The sequence below is a fragment of the Papaver somniferum genome, chromosome 8, assembly GCF_003573695.1.
Source record: "Papaver somniferum cultivar HN1 chromosome 8, ASM357369v1, whole genome shotgun sequence".
In the NCBI taxonomy this organism is placed as follows: Eukaryota; Viridiplantae; Streptophyta; class Magnoliopsida; order Ranunculales; family Papaveraceae; genus Papaver; species Papaver somniferum.
In genome coordinates this window covers 144,931,947-144,951,300 of record NC_039365.1, presented here as the reverse complement: position 1 = coordinate 144,951,300, position 19,354 = coordinate 144,931,947, and the positions used below count along the sequence as shown (strand labels likewise).

Below are 19,354 nucleotides of genomic sequence, written 5' to 3'. Positions count from 1 at the left end.
GTCCTCCAAATTTTATCAATCCACTTGGCTCGAGGGCATATAGTGTTAGAGCATTGCTCGGTCAAACTCGCATACGTTGCTATCTCAAGCATGTTTGTCAATGTTAGTGATCAAAACTATAAGTCTTGATTTCTAGTCTATTATAGCTAAGTCTCGGACTAGGATAGAAAGTGTAGTTGAGCTCAACGACTTCATGGAGATTCATCATACAAGAAGAAGAACTACTCAAGGAACCGATGGAACTTCTCGACAAAAAGGTATGTGAAGACTTGAACTTATCTGTCACTCAAAAGTCTATCTACTCTATCTTCTACTCTTTGAGACAAGAAGTCGTATGCTATATATATAGACTTGGATTATACACATTTGGTATTTTGAACCAAGTATACCTCGCCTATCTATATCTCGAAATATGTGTTGGTAAGCTTTTCGCTTCGATCAAGTTTATCTTTACCTAGTGACGAAAGTCATGATATGTTTCAATCACTTTGAAAATTTCTTTGACGAGAAATGGTTTGTGAATAACAACTATATAACGTCCTCTAAGAATGTTTCAGTGATTGAAATGAGAGTTTAGATTACATAACCAATGGTGGACATAAACATTGTTGTGGAAACACACTTATGTATAAGTCTTATTCCTTGAACCAAAGTTTGCGAACTTTGTTGATCAAGATAAACCGGAACAATGGCTTTGCTAAGTCCGCGAACTGCCGAACTTCGCATCCCGAGAAATTCTTTTGGAGTTGACAAACTAGACTAGTCCGCGAACCCAGTCCGCGAACCGGTGGAAAGTCTTTGCCGAGATTTTCGGCTGGAGTTTGTAAACTCTACCGGTTGCTTAAGTCCGCGAACCTAGTATGAGAACTTGAGAAAGGTTATATATATGAAGATGATTTCTGAACTTAAACTTAAAAAGACTAAGGAATGCAGTATGCAAACCGTGGCTATAAAAGTTCATGAACTGATTCAAGTGAATCAAATCATCTTTGCTTCAATTGTGTCTTGTGTAGTACATGAGATTTCCTTGCAATTGAACAACTCTCTAAATGGTTCATTTGAAGTCATTTGAACTAGTTATGGTGAAGAAGAACATGTTTGATATGAAATGCTCATATAGCTAAACTTTTGGTTGACTATTATTGAACCAACAAGTGCATATGTTTGGGTACGGTTAACAAACCTAGAAACGTGCATCGTCAAGTGTATGTAACAAGCTAAGTTTTCGATCTAACGGTTGAGAAATATTAGCTTGAATCTAAATCAGGTTTTCATCTAACGGTGGATATTGTTTGCTTTGTGACCAAGGCAAAACCCTGATTTGAAAGACTATATAAAGGAGACATCTAGTATTGTGCAAAACTAATCCCCACACCTTACGTGTGATACGAGTTTGCATACTAGAGTCGATTCTCCTTTAACCTCTGGTTTTGTTTTCTTAAACCGGGTTAACGACTTAAAAACTTCATTGGGATTGTGAAGCCAAACCGATACTACTTTTATCGTAGTTGTGTGATCTGATCTTGCATCTTCTATCGTACGAGTACAATCAGATTGATTGGCTTGATATTGATATCTCCGATAGGAAATATATAAAAAGTAATCACAAACGTCCTCGTCTCATCGTTTGTGATTCCGCAACATCATGTTTCGCTACCATACGATTAAGATTGTTGTGAGGTGATTGATTAATCTAGGTTGTTCTTCGGGAATATAAGACCGGATTATCAATTGGTTCCTATTCACCTTGATTATTATCAAAAGACGGAACAAAACCTTTAGGGTTTATCTGTGGGAGACAGAAATCCTTTGATAGACTTGTCTGTGTGATACAGATTTGTTTACTGTCAAAGCCTGCAATTTTGGGTCGTAGCAACTCTTAGTTGTGGGTGAGATCAGCTAAGGGAATCAAGTGCGCAGTATCCTGCTGGGATCAGAGGCGTAGGAGCATAACTGTACCTTGGATCAGTGGGAGATTGATTGGGGTTCAACTATAGTCCAGTCCGAAGTTAGCTTGGAGTAGGCTAGTGTTTGTAACGGCTTAATACAGTGTGTATTCAATCTGGACAAGGTCCCGGGATTTTTCTGCATTTGCGGTTTCCTCGTTAACAAAATTTCTGGCGTCTGTGTTATTTCAACCGCATTATATTGTTTTATCTTTATAATTGAAATAATACAGGTTGTGCGTTAGATCATCAATTAGAATAATCCATCCTTTGGTTATTGATTGCCATTGATTGATCCTTGGATATTGGTCTTTGGTACCATCCAAGTTATTCCTTGTATTTGATTAGAACTCGCATTTCCTGCTTGAGTAAATCAAATCAAGAGAGAGATATAATCTCGTTGATATACTTTTAATTGATTGAGTCTTGTTGATTCTCTTAAAAGTATATTCGAGTTAGTCCATACAGATTGCTAAGCGAAATATTGGGTGGTGTTGTTAGACCCCCGCTTTTTCATATAGCTCAGTTGGTAGAGCTCCGTCCTTGCAACTGGGTCATTGCGATTACGAGTTGGAAATTCCACTCGAACCCAGAGCTAGCTGGTTCTCCCGGAAATGCGTTGAGGCGCAGCAGTCGACTAGACATCTAGGGGTAAAGCACTGTTTCGGTGCGGGCCGCGAGAGCGATACCAAATCGAGGAAAACTTAGGCCTCCCAAAAGGTAACGGAGGCGTGCAAAGGTTTCCTCGGGACAGACGGAGATTGGCCCTCGAGTGCAAAGGCAGAAGGGAGCTTGACTGCAAGACCCACCCGTCGAGAAGGGACGAAAGTCGGCCTTAGTGATCCGACCGTGCCGAGTGGAAGGGTCGTCGCTCAATGGAAATATTTAACACCAGCTTTGAATCCAACACCTGTTTTAGTCTCTGTTTGTGGTGACATAAGTCCCTCCATACAAAGCATGAATTAAGAATTCTCACAAAGACAAGGTCTACTCGACATGAATTAGCCGTTATTGAAACCTTTGGCCGATTGATCTTTCAATATGCTAGTTTCAACAATTCTTGTTCTTTATATTTCTTCTTGGATGCTTCGCCAGTAGTAAATTCCTTTGGTTGGGTCTTTGGCTAAAATGAAATTTTGTAACGTTTCAGGGCATCCCATTAGTAAGCCGGCTTGGGCCGATTTATCAGATTCTGATATTCTCGATAGATTTGGGCGTATATGTAGAGTTTAACCACCAAGTTCGGGATGGATTGGTGTGGTTCCTCTATGCCTATGACACTAGAATATCGAACCATGAACGAATAATGGCATGAGATAAAAACATATATTTATTATATTGGCTGGTGATTGTGAGGCTCCAATTCTTGACGCTCTCACGGCCCGCACCGAAACATTGCTTTACCCCTAGATGTCTAGTCGACTGCTGCGCCTCAACGCATTTTGGGGAGAACCAGCTAGCTCTGGGTTTGAGTGGCATTTCTCCCCTAACCACAACTCATCCGCTAATTCTTCAGCAGCAGTCGGTCCGGACCTCTACTTAGTTTCACCCAAGCTTCGTCCTGGTCATGGATCTCAAAGTTTCATATCTGAGGCGAGTTTTCAAGAAACTGCTCGAGTTTTAGCAAAAACCGCTTTACGAGGTCGTATCGATTGGTTGAAATGTCTGAAGGAGAACGTTGTTCTGGGGGGATGATACCTGTTGGTACCGGATTAAAAGGATTAGTGTATCATTCAAGGCAACACGACAATATCCCTTTTGAAATAAAAAAGAATAACCTATTCCGAGGGTGGTATAGAGATATTTTGTTCTGACACCCATGGGTTGGCCAGTTCTTATTTGGAAGGCTGCAATTTCTTAACCGCCGCAGTTTCTACTCCTGCTAATAGTTTAGCACATTATTTGTTGCTACTATGGGGTCTTGAAGCACAAGGTTATTTTACTCGTTGGTGTCAATTAGGTGGTTTATGGGCTTTTGTTGCTCTCCATGGCGAAGTTCTTTCAAAATTGACTATTTGTCCCTCTGTTACAGGTGTTCCAGAAATGTCTAGGATCGAGTAAATAGCTCTACGAACGAATGGATCAAATTGAATTGGAAAATGGAAAGATTTGTACAAGTTATACCTTTCGTCACCACTTTGTGGAAAATCGTTAGGTATGAATATGTTAGACACTTGTGACTCGATTGATGAAATAGTATCTCTCTCCAAAAAAACATCTAAATGTCACTTTATCTTGTTATGATAGAAATTCATTTTCAACCTGAAAATATTCAACTCCTGTTATCATTCAAGATACTAATAACCAATGTGGCCTCCAAGAAATTCCTTTCACTGGCCATTCTTTCACTTGGTCCAACCATCGTAAAATACTTCAACTGGTCCAAACTAGATTGGATAGAGCTCTTTCTTCAAACCAATGGTCATCTATATTTCCAAATGCCATTCTCAGCCACCTTATCCCAATTGGTTCAGATCATGCACCGATTTTACTTTCTACTAATCCTTCACATACCAATCTATATAAGCCTTTTCGGTTGTATGAAATTTGGACGAATCATGTGTCTTTTAAGTCAATGGTAAAGGATGAGTGGAATTCAATTCATGGGGATTCTCCAGATTCATAATTCACCAATAAACTCAATAAGGTTCGTAAGGGTATTCGAAAATGGAAAAACATCCACTTTGGCAATATTGATGCTCGAGTCCAGAAAGTTCAACAACAAATTAGAGATGTACATAGTTATAAATCCTCTTCTCAATGTTTTCTACAACATCTTGAGGAGCAATTGCAACACTAGTACTAGGTCAAGGCAGATATCAGTTTTTAGCAATCTAGAGATAAGATGCTGCATAGACAAGATCAAAATACTCGGTTCTTTCATGCCAAAGCTAATTTCTGAAGGCGAAGAAACCAAATTGATTCCATTAAAGATGACACAGGAAGGTGGTTTACATCTCGACAAGATATACATCAGTTGTTGATGTAGTATTTTAGCACCATTACCACTTCTTGTAATCCATCACCAGAATCAGATGTATTTCAATTAATTACTCCTTGTATTTCTCAGGCTGATAACGATGAGCTTACCAAAATTCCAACTAGAGAGGAGATCCGGCAAGTTGTCTTTCAAATAAGGGTGTGGACGGCACCGGTACCTGATGGCTTTCAAGCAGGGTTTTACCAGGTTTGCTGGGATTTAATACAAGATGAATTGGTAAATATGGTCAAACATTTTTTCCATTCAGGTACTTTACTTCAGCAGCTCAACTACACTTATCAAGTATTAGTCCCTAGGAAGCTATGTATTGAGACACCTTTTGATTTTCGACCTATAAGCTTATGTAACATTACATATAAAATTATTTCGAAGACTTTAGCTAATAGGTTGAAAAAGTATCTGACTAGAATAGTCTCTCCATGGCAATATACTTATGTTCCTGGTAAAAATATACTCCCTCCGTTCTTTTTTAATAGGCTGGTTTCTATAAATAAATGTTTCAAAAAAATAGGCTGGTTTCCTAATTGGGAAAGTTAAATGTTACTTTAATTTTCTGGGACCACTTTTCTCTTAACTTCTTTAGATGACAAGTGCCATGTGGACCATTTTACTTTACTTCTTTTGCTGACAAGTGTCATGGGGACCATTTCACTTCACTTCTTTTATTAACAAGTGTCATGAGGACCACTTTTAATGATTAGTTCTCTTAATTTCCTTAAATTTCTCTAAAAACAAAACCAGCCTATTAAAAAAGAACGGAGGGAGTATTAGATAATATGATAATTTCCCATGAGGTTATTGATTACATGAAGAGAACTAAGGCTTCTGCAGGGGCAGTAGCAATCAAGTTATATATCGTTAAAGCGTTTGATCGTATGGGATGAGGATTCATTCTAAAAGTTATGCAATGCTTGGGATTTAATGATAAATGGTGTCAGCTAATTAATCAATGTATAAGCACATCTACTATTTCATATTTACTTAATGGATCTCCAACTGAGTCATTTACGCCTACTCGGGGTCTTCGTCAGGATGATGCTTTATCTCCTTATTTATTTATTTACTTATTTTGTGTGTGGAATCTCTTAGCCGTATGTTGCAAGCAGCTGAAAACTCAGGGTTGATTCATCCTCTTAAGCAGTTATTCATGGCCCAAGTATTTCTCATTTATTATTTGCGGATGATTGGATATTATTCTCTACAGCTTCCAGGAATTCAGTCAAGGCTTTAATGAAGATCGTTAATCAATTCTGTGCGGTCTCTGGGCAAATGGTAAACCTTAATAAATCCAGTGTGAATTTAAGTTGACATCTAAATGATATAGTTCGACAATATATTTCAGCTCTGACTCAAATGCAAAGCATGCCTCTGAATGAGAATTATTTGGGAATTCCTTTATTTGTGGGGCGTAATAAGAAAACTTGTTTTGAAAAAACTTTGGATAAAATGGGTTTCAGATTGCAATCTCGGCAAGACAATCTTATTAATCAGGCAGGACGGAGCACACAGATTCAGGAAGCAGTTGGTACCATGGCACAATATCAGATGGGATGTATGCATGTACCAGACAAGACAGTGAAGAAAATGGAAGCATTTCAAAGAAACTATTAGTGGAATAAAGCTCCCAAACAAGGATGTTACATCATTGGCTGGTATGAACTTAGTAACTCTAAAAGGTCGGGAGGTTTAGGATTCAATAATATGAAGGTCTTCAATGAAGCTTTATTAACAAAAATGGCATGGCGGATGCTAAATGAGAAGGAGGAAAAATGTGTTCAACTTCTAGAGGCAAAATATTTTCATAATTCTGATCATATTTATGGGCCAGTAAAGAATAAGGGTACTTGGATATGGAATGCGATTCAAGAGGACTGCACTGGGTTAGAAGATTTCAAATATGGGAGATAGGAGATGGGTCTACTATCAATATTAATGGACAGTGGTTTGGTCGGGCGGCTCACAAATATTTTTAGGCTCCAGTATTCCATGTCAATAATTCTCAAGAAACTGTTGCAGATTATATTGATCACTTTAATTGTTGTTGGAGAACTGACAAATTACAAAGCATATGTACTATAGATCAGTTAAGGTGCATTGAAGACATTAATATTCCTTTTCAACCGGACAAAGATCATCTCATATTGTCACTTACTAGGAATGGGAAGTTCACAGTCAAGTCTACTTATATGGCAAATCTACATCAACAAGCACAACAAGAAGTTTCAACTCAACAACAACAGATGTGGTTGATATTATGGCATTTGGGAGTTCTATACAAGTGCCAGTTGTTTATGTGGAAGATACCCAAAGACATCTCACATGTAGCTGCCAGATTCATGAGCCTAGCAAAAGTTCACAATCCTCTATGTCATATGTGTGCTCAGTCAATTGAAACTTCTTCTCACCTGCTACTTCAATGTCCATATGCTCAGGCTATATGGTCTGGTGTTTCTTCATTTATTCTTCAGGTGGCTAACAGTTTTGGAGATATACAAAAATGGATACAATCTTGGGTAGAAAGAAATCAGCTAGTTTCAATCACAAGAAAGGAGCTTCTAAACTTGGCAGTGGTCACAATGTGGCATATTTGGAAAAATAGATGTTTGAAAGTATTTGAAGACAAAATGCAGGCACCAGGGTCTATCATTAGACAAATTTATAACTTCTGTCACACTTATCATATTTGCATTCATATTACACCTAGTAGCTCTATTCATACTAGTACACTTTCTTCTACTAAGAATCATCGTTGTTGGACACCACCACTATTGCATTGGTTGAAAATTAATTTTGATGCCTCAATTATTCCTGGTACTAATTTTTATGTTCTTGCTTTTGTGGTTCGGAACCATCTAGGAGAGTTCATGGGAGCCATGGCCTGGACTAGAAGAGCAAGGGAAGTAGACCAAGCTGAGGTGTTAGCTTTAAAGAAGGTTGCTCAATGGATCAAAGATAAGAATCTAAGTAAGGTAATGGTGGAAGGTGACAATAAAACTATTATGGAAGCAATGCAATATCAAAAGATAGAAAACACTAGGTGGGAAGATTAATATCTTTTGAATGAATGCTTATGCATTTTCCAAGGTTTGTTTGATATTTATGTTCAGTTTGTCTTTAGGACATGTAATAGAGCAGCTGATGCTATAGCAAAGCATGCTCGTCTAAATATTGTACTCAGCAGCGGTCTCTCCATCCTCCAGATTTTCTTTTGCTTATATACTCAAGGATGTTAAAGGGATTAGTTGTTGATGTCTATTAGGTGTGTTTTGAGTATTGTAATGGGTGATTGTCTCTTTGCAGTGAGTTGGAGTCTTGCATTATATGTCTGCTAGAGTTCTTAAGTCCTGTGATCCTGTTGGTTTTTTAATAAAAGTTGCTATTTTCTTCAAAAATAAATAAATAATACTTTTATAGCATCACAGATTGGGATTCCATAATTTATCATCCTGACAAAACTTATAAATCGGACGATAAATTTAACAATCAGCTCTCAAATAAATCGGTCCCTCTTTTAAATCAAACCTATATCCTCAATTTCCAAAATCATATGATAATCCTTTTAATTATTATTGTCTCTCTAAAAATGATTTAGTCCCCTGTTTTGAATCATAACTTGATAAGTAGATGAAGAATCTGTAGAACTTGTACGAATTCTTGACGACGAAGAAGAAGAAGATTATGAATTGAATGGAGATTTCATAGCATGTTTTGAGATACACGGTAAATATAAACCATAAAGATTTTGGCTTGGCTTGAGCCGACTGAGTAAAATCCACATATATAGCATATTATTTATATGGTCAGATATAACATCATCCAAGGCCAGAAAATTAAGTCATAAGTTAAATCAAATATTTTAAGTTACGGAATCCTTTCCCTTCTTCAAATTACTTTTAAATTATTTCCATTAAATTCAACTAGAAAAAAAACTCTAGCCGAACTCGGCTAAGAAAAAAAAATTCTAACCTACCCAAACCTAATAAAAAAATCAAAAAAAAAATAATTAAATATTTCTATAAAAAAAAGTAAAAAAAATGAATTTGAAAAAAATAATTAAAATAATATAAGGGTATGTTAGTCATTGACAAAAATATGTGGATAATTCTACTTTATAATGACCTTACAAAAATGAAAGAACGGTCCCTTTCAAAAATTTCATGGTCCCAAAAAAAATCATTGTAGAAATTTAGAATCACCAACAAACACAATTTTCTCTACTTTCGAGTCTTTGAGCCCATTAAACTACCATTTTCAAAGCCACAATTTCGGCATGCTCACCATCGGTTAAAAATGTGAGAAGGAGACCTCAATATCACACGGGTCTGACGACATTGTTTTCTGATCTCAATTTTCTACTCCCTCCGTTTTTAAAAAAGAAATACTTTCCGTATTGGCCCTCCAGATAAACCCTAGAATGATGCCAACAACCAACATTACATTAGTAATGTCTGCTTTAATGTTTGTCGATTTTCCACATTTAAATTACTGAACAGTAAGCAGTCTTCATCGTACATTGACCATTAGAGGGATTACCATAGTCTATCACATAGTTTAGACTTTACTTTGCATTGTGTGTTTTGCTTTGAATCACAATACGAAGCCCTTGAAATTTCTACAAGTTAATGTTTATGGACATTATACTCCAAAGATTCAGAACCATCTTCTCCAAAGCACTGATGTTTCACCTTTTAACAATCAAAGTATTTCAAGAAAACATTCATAAAACCATATTAAGATTCTCTGTTTTAACATACCAACAGATAACTGACATGTGGGGTGAATCTATAATAAACGCTTATAAATATATGTACATCAAACAGAATATGAAGCAAATCTAAGAGAATTTTAACAAGTCTTATAACAATAGTAATCAAGAGACTAGCAGCTGTTATTGTGTTTTAAATGAATCAGATCAACCTTCCAAGAATACATCAACCTTGGCATTTGTAGCGCTTGAAAGGAACTTCATACACATAGGAGGGTTAACTTTAGCCAATGAAAGTATAGCTGCTGGCATTCCCCACAACGAGTCACCACAAATCATCCCTGATGCAACGGCGGGCACAAAAGCATCGGCTTCAGTTTTGTTATTCTTCTCCCTCCAGTATCTATACAAACTTCCAACACACATATCTATCGTGAAATACCCTCCTAGGTAGAAAGGAATAGCCATAGCCATAGCACTTGGAACATACTTATGAGCCTTGCACTTATAGTACACTAAAACCTCTTTGAGTAAGTTGAGGGCCACAGCAATGAAGAAGAATAGGATCGATAATTTTAAGCAGTTCTTTGGTAGAGCAGATGTTCCCTCAATAGCAATTAGTGCAATACCACGGTATAAAGCCCCAAAAGGAGCTGGATACGCTGTATTAGGATGCCCGAGATCAGGATAAGCTTTGTAGAAGAAGAACCAGAAAACAAGTGGAGATAAAATAACTCCAAGTACAGTTCCGATTATTTGGCTAGCGAACATAGATCTTGGTGAAGCAAGGGTTAGGTAACCTGTCTTGAAATCCTGCATCAAATCAGATGCTGTCGATACTATACTCAACATACAACCGCACGCAGCTAGACCAGCGACAATCCCTCCATTGGCTAAACCAACCCAGGAACCAAATATGAAAATGGCTAGTTTTCCGTAGCTAGAAGCTAAAGACCAATCAGATAAACCGCAGCCGTAAGAGTTGCAGAAGGCCAAGATAGGTGCAATAAGGTAAATGATCAGAATGTGGTACCACTTTATTGAATGAAATATAAATGGAACAGCTATGATGGCGACTACTGCCAACAAAGTGTAGCCGAGTGCAGCAACCCAAAGTGGAATCTGATCTTTCAGGAAGTATTCAGTTCGACGTTTATCATCATAACTCATAACAGGTTCAGCAGAACTATTAGTTGAAAACTGATCTGAGTTTCTCTTCGATACGGTTCTTCTTAAGTTGATCAAGGTTTTAATAAGCACGGCGACAAAATGGTATAATCCATCTCCAAGGATCATGAAAATCGAGATAAAGACCTGTGCCATTAAATAGTTAAGAGAGAAGACGAATTAGATGGGATAAAAGGTAAAAGATAAAACGATTTAAAATATGAGTATGATGTCCAAAGATTCTAAACATTGTTTGTGCAAATTGGTTCCAGAGCAGCACAAGTTAAACTAACCCTCAACCATCCTATCAAATGTGAATGGGTAACCCTTTTATTGGTAAAGCAGAACCAAATTATTGGTAAAACAGAAGTGGAGAATCTACTATCACAGTAGTCACCGTTTTGGCCAAAAACCACCTAAATGGAGCCAGAATGGCAGGCTTAGTTAATATACGATTTAAGAAAAGCGGAATACCTTGTATCCTTGTAGACCATTTAGACTACTTAGAGGGAGATCAGCGCTGAACCAGTCACCTTTCTTTTGTTGAACAAGCGGCCACATTATTCCCCATGAGACCACGGCACCAAGCAACATCGATAAGTTTACCGAGTAAGGGCAAATCATTCCTACCCCAACATATGTAGCTGAGAAATCAAAGTAGAACCTACAAGAAATTTGAGTTAATTCATTAGATTTTTCGGAAGGGTTAGAGCAACATGATTCCAAATATTAGACATTTTAAAATGATCATATCATAAATATGTGACTTACTTCTGTGTATAAGCTTGAAGACCAAAAGTGGGGAAATTCGCAAACCCGCAGTCGTCTGAAGAAGTAAAGAACCACTGGAAGAAAGCCCACAAAAAACTACCACCGAACCATTTGAAAAGTGCTCTCACTTGTTTCCTGCAATAACCAACAATTTAAACCAAATTATATAATTTGTACTCAATTAACATACATTTGAATTTTCTAATATCATTTCTCATACTTCGCTAATTTGGCTCCTTTGGGTGTGTGGAAGCTGTTGATAAGGTATGCTGTAGCAGTCCCACTTGGATATGTCAATTTGTAATCAAGGATCATAATCTGCATAAAAGAAAATTACAGAAACAATTTGATTAAGAAATGATCCATGTGATGCATTGTAAAACATTTGTACATGACCCCAAAAATACTGATATGCAGTACTACAAGTGAAGTAATTACCTTTCTCAAAGGAAGAATGGAGAAGAGACCAACAAAACTGACACATACAAGAAAACCAAACATCCAACCCAATTCGAGTTTAAGGACATTGTTGGGTGTATTTGACGAAGCCGGTCCTTGGTCAGCCACAACCTTTGTCATACCAAGTATGTAACTGGCAAATCCACCTGATCATAAATAATACTTATATTCAATAAACATCCAACAAAATGATAAAATCATAAATAATATCAAACACACACCAAGAAGATTAACAAAATAAATAAACAATCTAAATAAGAATTTGAGAGTGAAAAACTTACTGCTGAAAGCGATTCCAGAAGTAGCCACAACACATGTCTGAATCACAGTATTTTCTTGTCTTGTAAAAGGTTGGCTTTGAATGCCAAATTTTTCTAACAAAGAAGTCCATGATTTAATAAAGAAAAACCCTAATAGACCAGCAGCAACGTTCATAGAAGGTATAATACCAGTACTAAGATTAAGTTTTACCACAATGAATGTGAATAAAAATCCTAATATCGCACTAATAACTACTGATCTAAGAGTTAACTGTGATTGCCATGCTGGTACTTCTTTTGATTCAAATAACTCTTCTGTTGTTAATTCAGTTTCATCTGTTTTCTTCCCATCTTCCATTCTTTCTTGCCTATCTTCTATCTCCATGGCTTCAAATTTCGTCATTTTCACAAACTAGTATCTGTTTGCGAAAACGAAACCCTAAAGATTATTTATTTTTTTGTCTGAAAATTTCTTCTTCCTTTTAACCAAGAGAAGTGTGTTGTATTTATAGAAATGAAGAAACAAAATAGAAAAGATAACGCATTTAACGAAGAGAGTGGAGGAATTTGGTTGTCAATAGCGGTCCTATAAATGGAGTGAGAATTTGTTGCGAAATTCGTTAATGACGAGGATATCCTACTATGTGTGTCGCATTCAAAACTGATTTCGTGTAAATTGCCAATCAACGGTTAGCATTAGTTTTTGATGTGTGATCAACGGTGTAGATTCAGTTTTAGGAATAGATAGTTGTTATGGAATCTTTTTTGAGAGAATCAGTTTTATTACAAACGAAAATGATTTGATTGAGAGATATTTAAGGATAGTTAGAGTTGGCATGCAGAAACAATATAAAAACGGAATTACTGAAATTAGATAATGATACAATGTATTACAGGTGTACATAAGAATTTATGGTACGTTAATAAATGTCTGTTTGACAGGTTTGAAAGTGCTGCAACAGTAATTATGATGGTACTGCATTGGTAGTAGGTTAAACGAACCAGTCTGTGATTTTACCTGTTTTGGACTTAGGGATGTGATGTGGGCGTAAACAATTGTTATTTAGATGGCCGATGTATGTTAATTTTAGAATATTTGTGATTGAATCTGAATCCAGTCTAAATCAATAGCTCTATATCTATCGATTTTTTTCTTTTTCTCTTTTTTTCCGCGACTGATTGACTTAGACGAGCTTGGAAACAATGATGCTCTATATCTATCGATTGTAAACGATGTTTTATAAATATTGTTTCTACAAATAATTTTGACTTAAAAGCACCATGTGCTGTTTTTAACGGCAAATCTCATGACTTTACCCATTTACTCGAGACATCAAACATGTCACAAACTGGGGGATGCTCACTGAGGTATTGGTCTGACGGTTTACAGCGTGCGGCGTGCAACGCGCCCATTACGAGAACGTGTCAAGGAAGGACGGACGGTTAGCAGTAATGAGAGTAGTGGGTGAAAGTGTGACCAGTCTTCCCTCATAACGGAAACACGATGATCACCACTTTCTGCACAATTCCACTTCTCCACTACTCAACTTCCTCCATTTCCTATGAGATCAGGGTACGCTCAATGACTTGTATAAATAGGTTTTCAACCTATTTCAAAACAACACAAGTGTTATCAACACAAGTAGACAGAAACCATTTTCTGATACAAGTCATAAAGCAGTCACACCTTCATAATTCAACATTCTGATCTCAAACACCTTCTTCGCTTCCCTCCCTAAGATTAACCCTTCTCCTTCACCTTGTGACCGAATTGAATCTGGAACGACCATTTCTTGGTTTAGGAAAGAGTCTTACAGATTGATCTCTCGAACTCAAAAGTACTCATGTGCAGTACATTTGTTTTGGGTTTGAATTTGTTTCTCATCAACACACCCAAATTTACAAAAAAAAAAGTAGAATCGGTTTTTACCCCAAAACAACTGGCGACCACAGTGGGAAATTAATCTCTCGGTTGTGAAGTCTATTTCTCAATTTTCAGTTCAATCTTCCTAATTTCAAAATGGTGGATCTTAGGTTTGGATCAGCGTCAAATCCTGATGTTACTGGCGCTGACAACACCCCTGGTGTCCACGCTCCTGCCGGTGACACCAATGTACCGCCTACCAGCACGATCGACACATCTCGTTTTTGCACTAATTAAAATAGAATTATGATTTGGATTAATTAGTTATCATTTTATTTGATGGGTCATGCTTTCCTAGATGTTTGATGTCCCATGCTTACGATTTATAAATAATATTTTGAGAATCTACCTTGGCAAAAATAAGAGTCCATGTTGTTTTATTTATTGAGCGATAATTGTTGAGAATGAATAATCGAGCCTTATGTTATGAATTCGGTGAACTCCTAGTCCCAGTAACTCTCGCTTTCATTAAACCTTTAAATTTAATCTTCACAAGTCTTAGAGTTCGAATTTTAATTATTACAACAACTATTAAAAATCACATCAATGGTGCACCTTAAATAATTCTCAACACAAGCATTGACCCTTTCAGTTTGGCCATCTGCTTGGGGTGATATGCTGCGCTGAGGTTAATGCTAGTACCCAATGCTTTAAATAAATCTTGTCAGAAATTGCTGGTGAAGACTTTATCTTTATCAGACACAATGGAAGAGGGTAATCCATCTAACTTGGCCACCTGATTTAGAAATGCATGAGCTACAGATGCAGCAGTATATGGTTGTTGCAGAGCTAAGAAGTGAGCATATCAGTCTATCTACCACCAATAAAATGACACTTTTCTTGCTGCTTAAAGGCAAACCTTCTATAAAATCCATGGTAATATGTTTCCAAGCATGTTTAGGTATAGGCAGAGGTTGTAGCAAGCCAGCAGAGTTTGTGTGATCAGCTTTATTTCTTTGACAAATATCACACTGAGAGACAAGTGAGACTATGTCTTTATACATACCTGACCAATAAAAATGACTTATTGCTCTCGCAGATGTAGCCTGAATGCCAGAATGTCCTCCAATGGTAGAAGTATGTATGGATTTTAATAGTTTATCTCTAATCTGAGCACCAGTACCTATATAAAGTTTATTCTTGTATCTCAGAACACCATCAAGGAATGAGTAATTAGGTATAGTTTCAGGGCTTAGTAGGAGTTGAGATATAAGCTGATTGGCATTGACATCATTAACATATCTCTGCTGAACTTCTTGTACCCAAGTTGGGGAAGATATTGCCATGGAGTGTCAAGTAGCAGGATCTGAGGATCTTCTAGAAAGTGCATCTGCAACTACATTGTCACATCCCTTCTTCTACTGAATTTCATAATCAAACCCCAATAATTTGATGAGTCATTTTTGTTGGAAGGCAGTGGTAACCTTTTGTTCCAATAAGTACTTCAGACTCTGATGATCAGTTTTTATGATGAATTTGGTACCCTGGAGATAATGCTTCCACCATTGAACTGCAGTAACAATAGACAGAAATTCCTTCTCATAAGTTGAGAGTGTTGCAGCTCTAGGTCCTAGTGGCTTGCTAAAGTAAGCAATGGGTTTCTTCTCTTGCAATAGGATAGCTGCAATGCACATGTCACTAGCATCTCTTTCCGGACAAAGGGCTTAGAAAAATCTGGTAAAACCAATACAGGTGTAAAGCTCAATGCCTTTTTGAGTGTCTCAAATGAAGTTGTAGCAGCTGGGCTCCAATGGAATGAATTTTTCTTGAGAAGAGTAGTTAGTAGCTTGCTTATAATTCCATAATGCTGCACAAACTTTCTGTAGTAACCTGTAAGACCCAGAAACCCTCTCATCTCCTTAATATTCTTTGGGATTGGCCAAGATTGCATACAAGCAATTTTATTTAGATCAGCACAAACACCCTATGCTATGACTATATGACCAAGATACTCCAAAGAAGGTTGTCCAAAGCAACATTTGGATAGTTTGGCAAAGAGTTGATGTTGTCTGAGCAGTGTAAAGACCAATCTGAGGTGCTCCAAATGTCACTCATGCTTTTACTATAAATAAGTATGTCATCAAAGAAGACCAACACAAATTTTCTTAATAATGGTTGAAAAATATCATTCATGAGAGCTTGAAATGTGGAAGGGGAATTTGTGAGGCCAAATGGCATGACCTTAAACTCATAATGGCCTTGATGAGTTCTAAAAGCTGTCTTGTGGATGTCAATATCATGAACTCTTATTTGATGATATCCAGCCCTCAGATCTATCTTTGAAAAGATGATGGCACCATGTAGTTCATCTAGCAATTCATCCACAATAGGGATAGGAAACTTATCTTTAATAGTGATGTTGTTGAGCTTCCTATAATCCACATAGAATCTCCATGAATTATCTTTCTTTTTCACAAGAAGAATGAGAGAGGAAAATGGGTTGTGGTTAGGCTGAATAATCCCAGTTTGAAGCATTTCCTTAACCAAGTGTTCAACTACTCCTTTATGCACATAAGGATACTTATAAGACCTTTGGTTGACAGGTGATGAGTTGGGTTGTAAAGAAATTGTATGGTCCAAACTTCTCTCAGGTGGAAGAGTGGAAGGTTCTTAAAATATATCAGGAAATTCTTGTAAAAGTGGCAGTAAAATATCAGGAGTCTTAGGGGGTGTTGAAGTTGTATTGATGGTGAATAGTTGAGCTACTATCCCATGTGAATGTTTTAGAAAGAATTTTTTGACTGCCTCTCCACTCATCATCATAAATGAATGTTTTGGAGTAGTGCCTTGCAACGTAATATGCTTGGTTTTGTACTGAAATTTTTTTACTAAGTTTTGCAAAGTTGAAAGTCACATCACCTAATTTCTTCAACCAATCTGCTCCAAGTACTATGTCACAACCTCCAAGTGGTAAAACTCTCAAGTTTTCCATAAAATGGTTCCCTTGCATGCTTCATTGTAGCTTAGAACAAATGCCTGAACTTGTTGTTTGCTCACCATTTGCAACGGTGACCAGCATGGGTGAAGTTGGTGTGATGGAGCACTTGAGTGAAGAAACCAAAGCATTGTCAATGAAACTAGTGGTGCTACCTGTGTCAATAAGTATAGACACAGTTTTCTTGTTGATGAGACCATAAATTCTGATTGTATCACCAGTGGCTGAGCTAGTGAGAGCATGAAGAGATACTTCAACATCAGATTGGACTGGATATTTAGGTGCCTCAAGAAAAAATTCTTCCTCCTCCTCGGTGTCTTGGGATTCAGCAGACTCCATGTGTAACATGTAGAGTTTTTGTTCACCCTTACAGAAATGGACAGGTTTGTATACAACATCACAATTATAACAGAGCCCTTGAGCTCTTCTCTTATCCATTTCTTCCTGAGTTAGTCTTTTAATGATATGAGTTGTAGTGGTGGACTTTGGTGGAGGAGTGAAAAAGATTTTGGTATTGAAGGGCTAGATTTAGGTGAAGTGATAATTTGCTTGGGAGGTAAGGGGCTAGGAGAGTATGGTCTATGTGAGTTTGAGTAGGTTGGAAAAGATCTGTGAAATGTTTTATGTGCTGCATTGGTTAACTGAAGCTTTTGTTCTTGTAATCTAGCTAAGTAAAAAGCATCATCTAGTGTTTGTGGGTGAAACATAGACACAAATTTTCCAATATCATCCTTCAAGCCACTAAGAAAACTCATAACAAAATAGGATTCACTCACAGAAGGGTTCATACGCAGCATCAAAGCTTTGAGTGACTCAAATTCTTCATAATAATCATCCACATGAGATTATTGAACTAATTTATCGAAGCTAACAACAAAATTTTCCTCTACAGGATTTTTAAATCTAGCACATAAATGGAGAGATAAATCTTGCCAGGTAATTCTATTTCGATTAACTTGAAAATTTAGAAACCATTTCTCAGCCTTACCTTCCAAATAGATGGCAGCTATGTCGACCTTCCTATGTTCCTCAATATCATTGAGTTGGAAGTATCTTTCACTCTTCTGAATCCACCCTCTTGGGTTATCTCCATCAAATATTGGGAAGTCGAGCTTAGGAATGCGATGATGGTGATTAACGAAGTTAGAATGATGATGAGAATAATTTTGGTGGTCGTCGTCATATTGATTTGAACTTCCTGGATCTTCAGTACGATTATGATTTGCAGGTTTATGGAGCAACTGAATAAGATTGCGATTACTCTCTTGTAAGGTTTCTTTGAAACTAGCTGTCACTGTAGCAATCTGCTGAGTTAGATCTGCGGAAAGGGTTTTGAAATGCGATTGAAGTTTACTGATAGCAGCTTCAGGAGCTGTGGTTTTATCTGCAATATCTTTCAGCGTCATTTGAAGAAAAAAATTGGTGGATGGAACGGATCTGATGCCAATTGTTGTGATTACACAACAATAGAGCAAACATATGGATGAAAATAAAGGATAATTGGTGTTAATCACCTCTTGAATCAGAGATCCAAGACAAGTTTCTGAGCTATGCAACGCAGCCAAGAAGAAAACCAATTTCATTAACTTTCAGATAAGATCCAACAAATCATTCTTACAGCTTAACTGACCAATAATTGGGTCTAACCCTAAGGAATGGATCACACACGTGTCCACAATCAAACGGCTAGTAACAGCCAATAACATAAATGTTAAATACACCCAAGTTACTTCTGAAGGAAGACTAAACAGGTAGCCCCTACTATGCATACTGTGACAGCCTGAAAGATTTCTCGAAGTCTCTCACTTAAAGAACATACACCCGATATAACAACATTACACCAAACAACATAGCCAATTGGATTCACGCACTATGATCCAAATGTGACTGAACATCAATTACTTTTATGCATTGATGGTATGGTACATGTCTATCGCGTTTTACTAGAGAACCTGCGCTTCCAGGCGTTCTCTGAACTTCATGAAGCTACTAAGCGGTTAGCTACAACAGTACCAGCCTTCCTAGAAGGAATCAGGACCGCCAGGAATGAAGATACACGTGAGACTCGATCAAACAGACGTATTATCAACAAACAATACAACACTCAACCCTCGGTAAGCGTGGTGAGTGTAGGAGGAAAGAGAAAAGCTCCAGTTGCAGAACAATAACCCAAACGTGCGGCACCA

At 37.3% G+C, this 19,354-nt stretch overlaps 2 protein-coding genes across 2 annotated transcripts; one reads left to right on the top strand and one right to left on the bottom strand.

Annotated features, from left to right (window-relative positions):
* The first annotated feature begins 7,133 nt into the window (after window positions 1–7,133).
* Window positions 7,134–7,997, top strand: LOC113306142. The gene has a single exon (XM_026555116.1). It carries the CDS (start codon window positions 7,134–7,136, stop codon window positions 7,995–7,997), a length of 864 nt encoding a protein of 287 aa, XP_026410901.1.
* A 1,651-nt stretch (window positions 7,998–9,648) lies between these two features.
* Window positions 9,649–12,844, bottom strand: LOC113303334 (probable metal-nicotianamine transporter YSL7). The gene is made up of 6 exons (XM_026552362.1): window positions 12,331–12,844; window positions 12,029–12,195; window positions 11,811–11,908; window positions 11,591–11,725; window positions 11,294–11,483; window positions 9,649–10,966 (listed from the first exon to the last, which is right to left on the bottom strand). Exons 1-6 carry the CDS (start codon window positions 12,710–12,712, stop codon window positions 9,860–9,862), a joined length of 2,079 nt encoding a protein of 692 aa, XP_026408147.1. The 5' UTR covers window positions 12,713–12,844; the 3' UTR covers window positions 9,649–9,859.
* Window positions 12,845–19,354: the final 6,510 nt, after the last annotated feature.

Bases quoted from the DNA above. Each gene is read 5' to 3' on its own strand.
- LOC113306142 (XM_026555116.1), top strand. From the start codon at position 7,134: ATGGCAAATCTACATCAACAAGCACAACAAGAAGTTTCAACTCAACAA.
- LOC113303334 (XM_026552362.1), bottom strand. From the start codon at position 12,712: ATGACGAAATTTGAAGCCATGGAGATAGAAGATAGGCAAGAAAGAATG. The intron at 12,196-12,330 runs GTAAGTTTTTCA...ATTTATGATCAG, and splicing joins TTCTGGAATCGCTTTCAGCA to GTGGATTTGCCAGTTACATA. The intron at 11,484-11,590 runs GTAAGTCACATA...AATTTCTTGTAG, and splicing joins CTTCAAGCTTATACACAGAA to GTTCTACTTTGATTTCTCAG.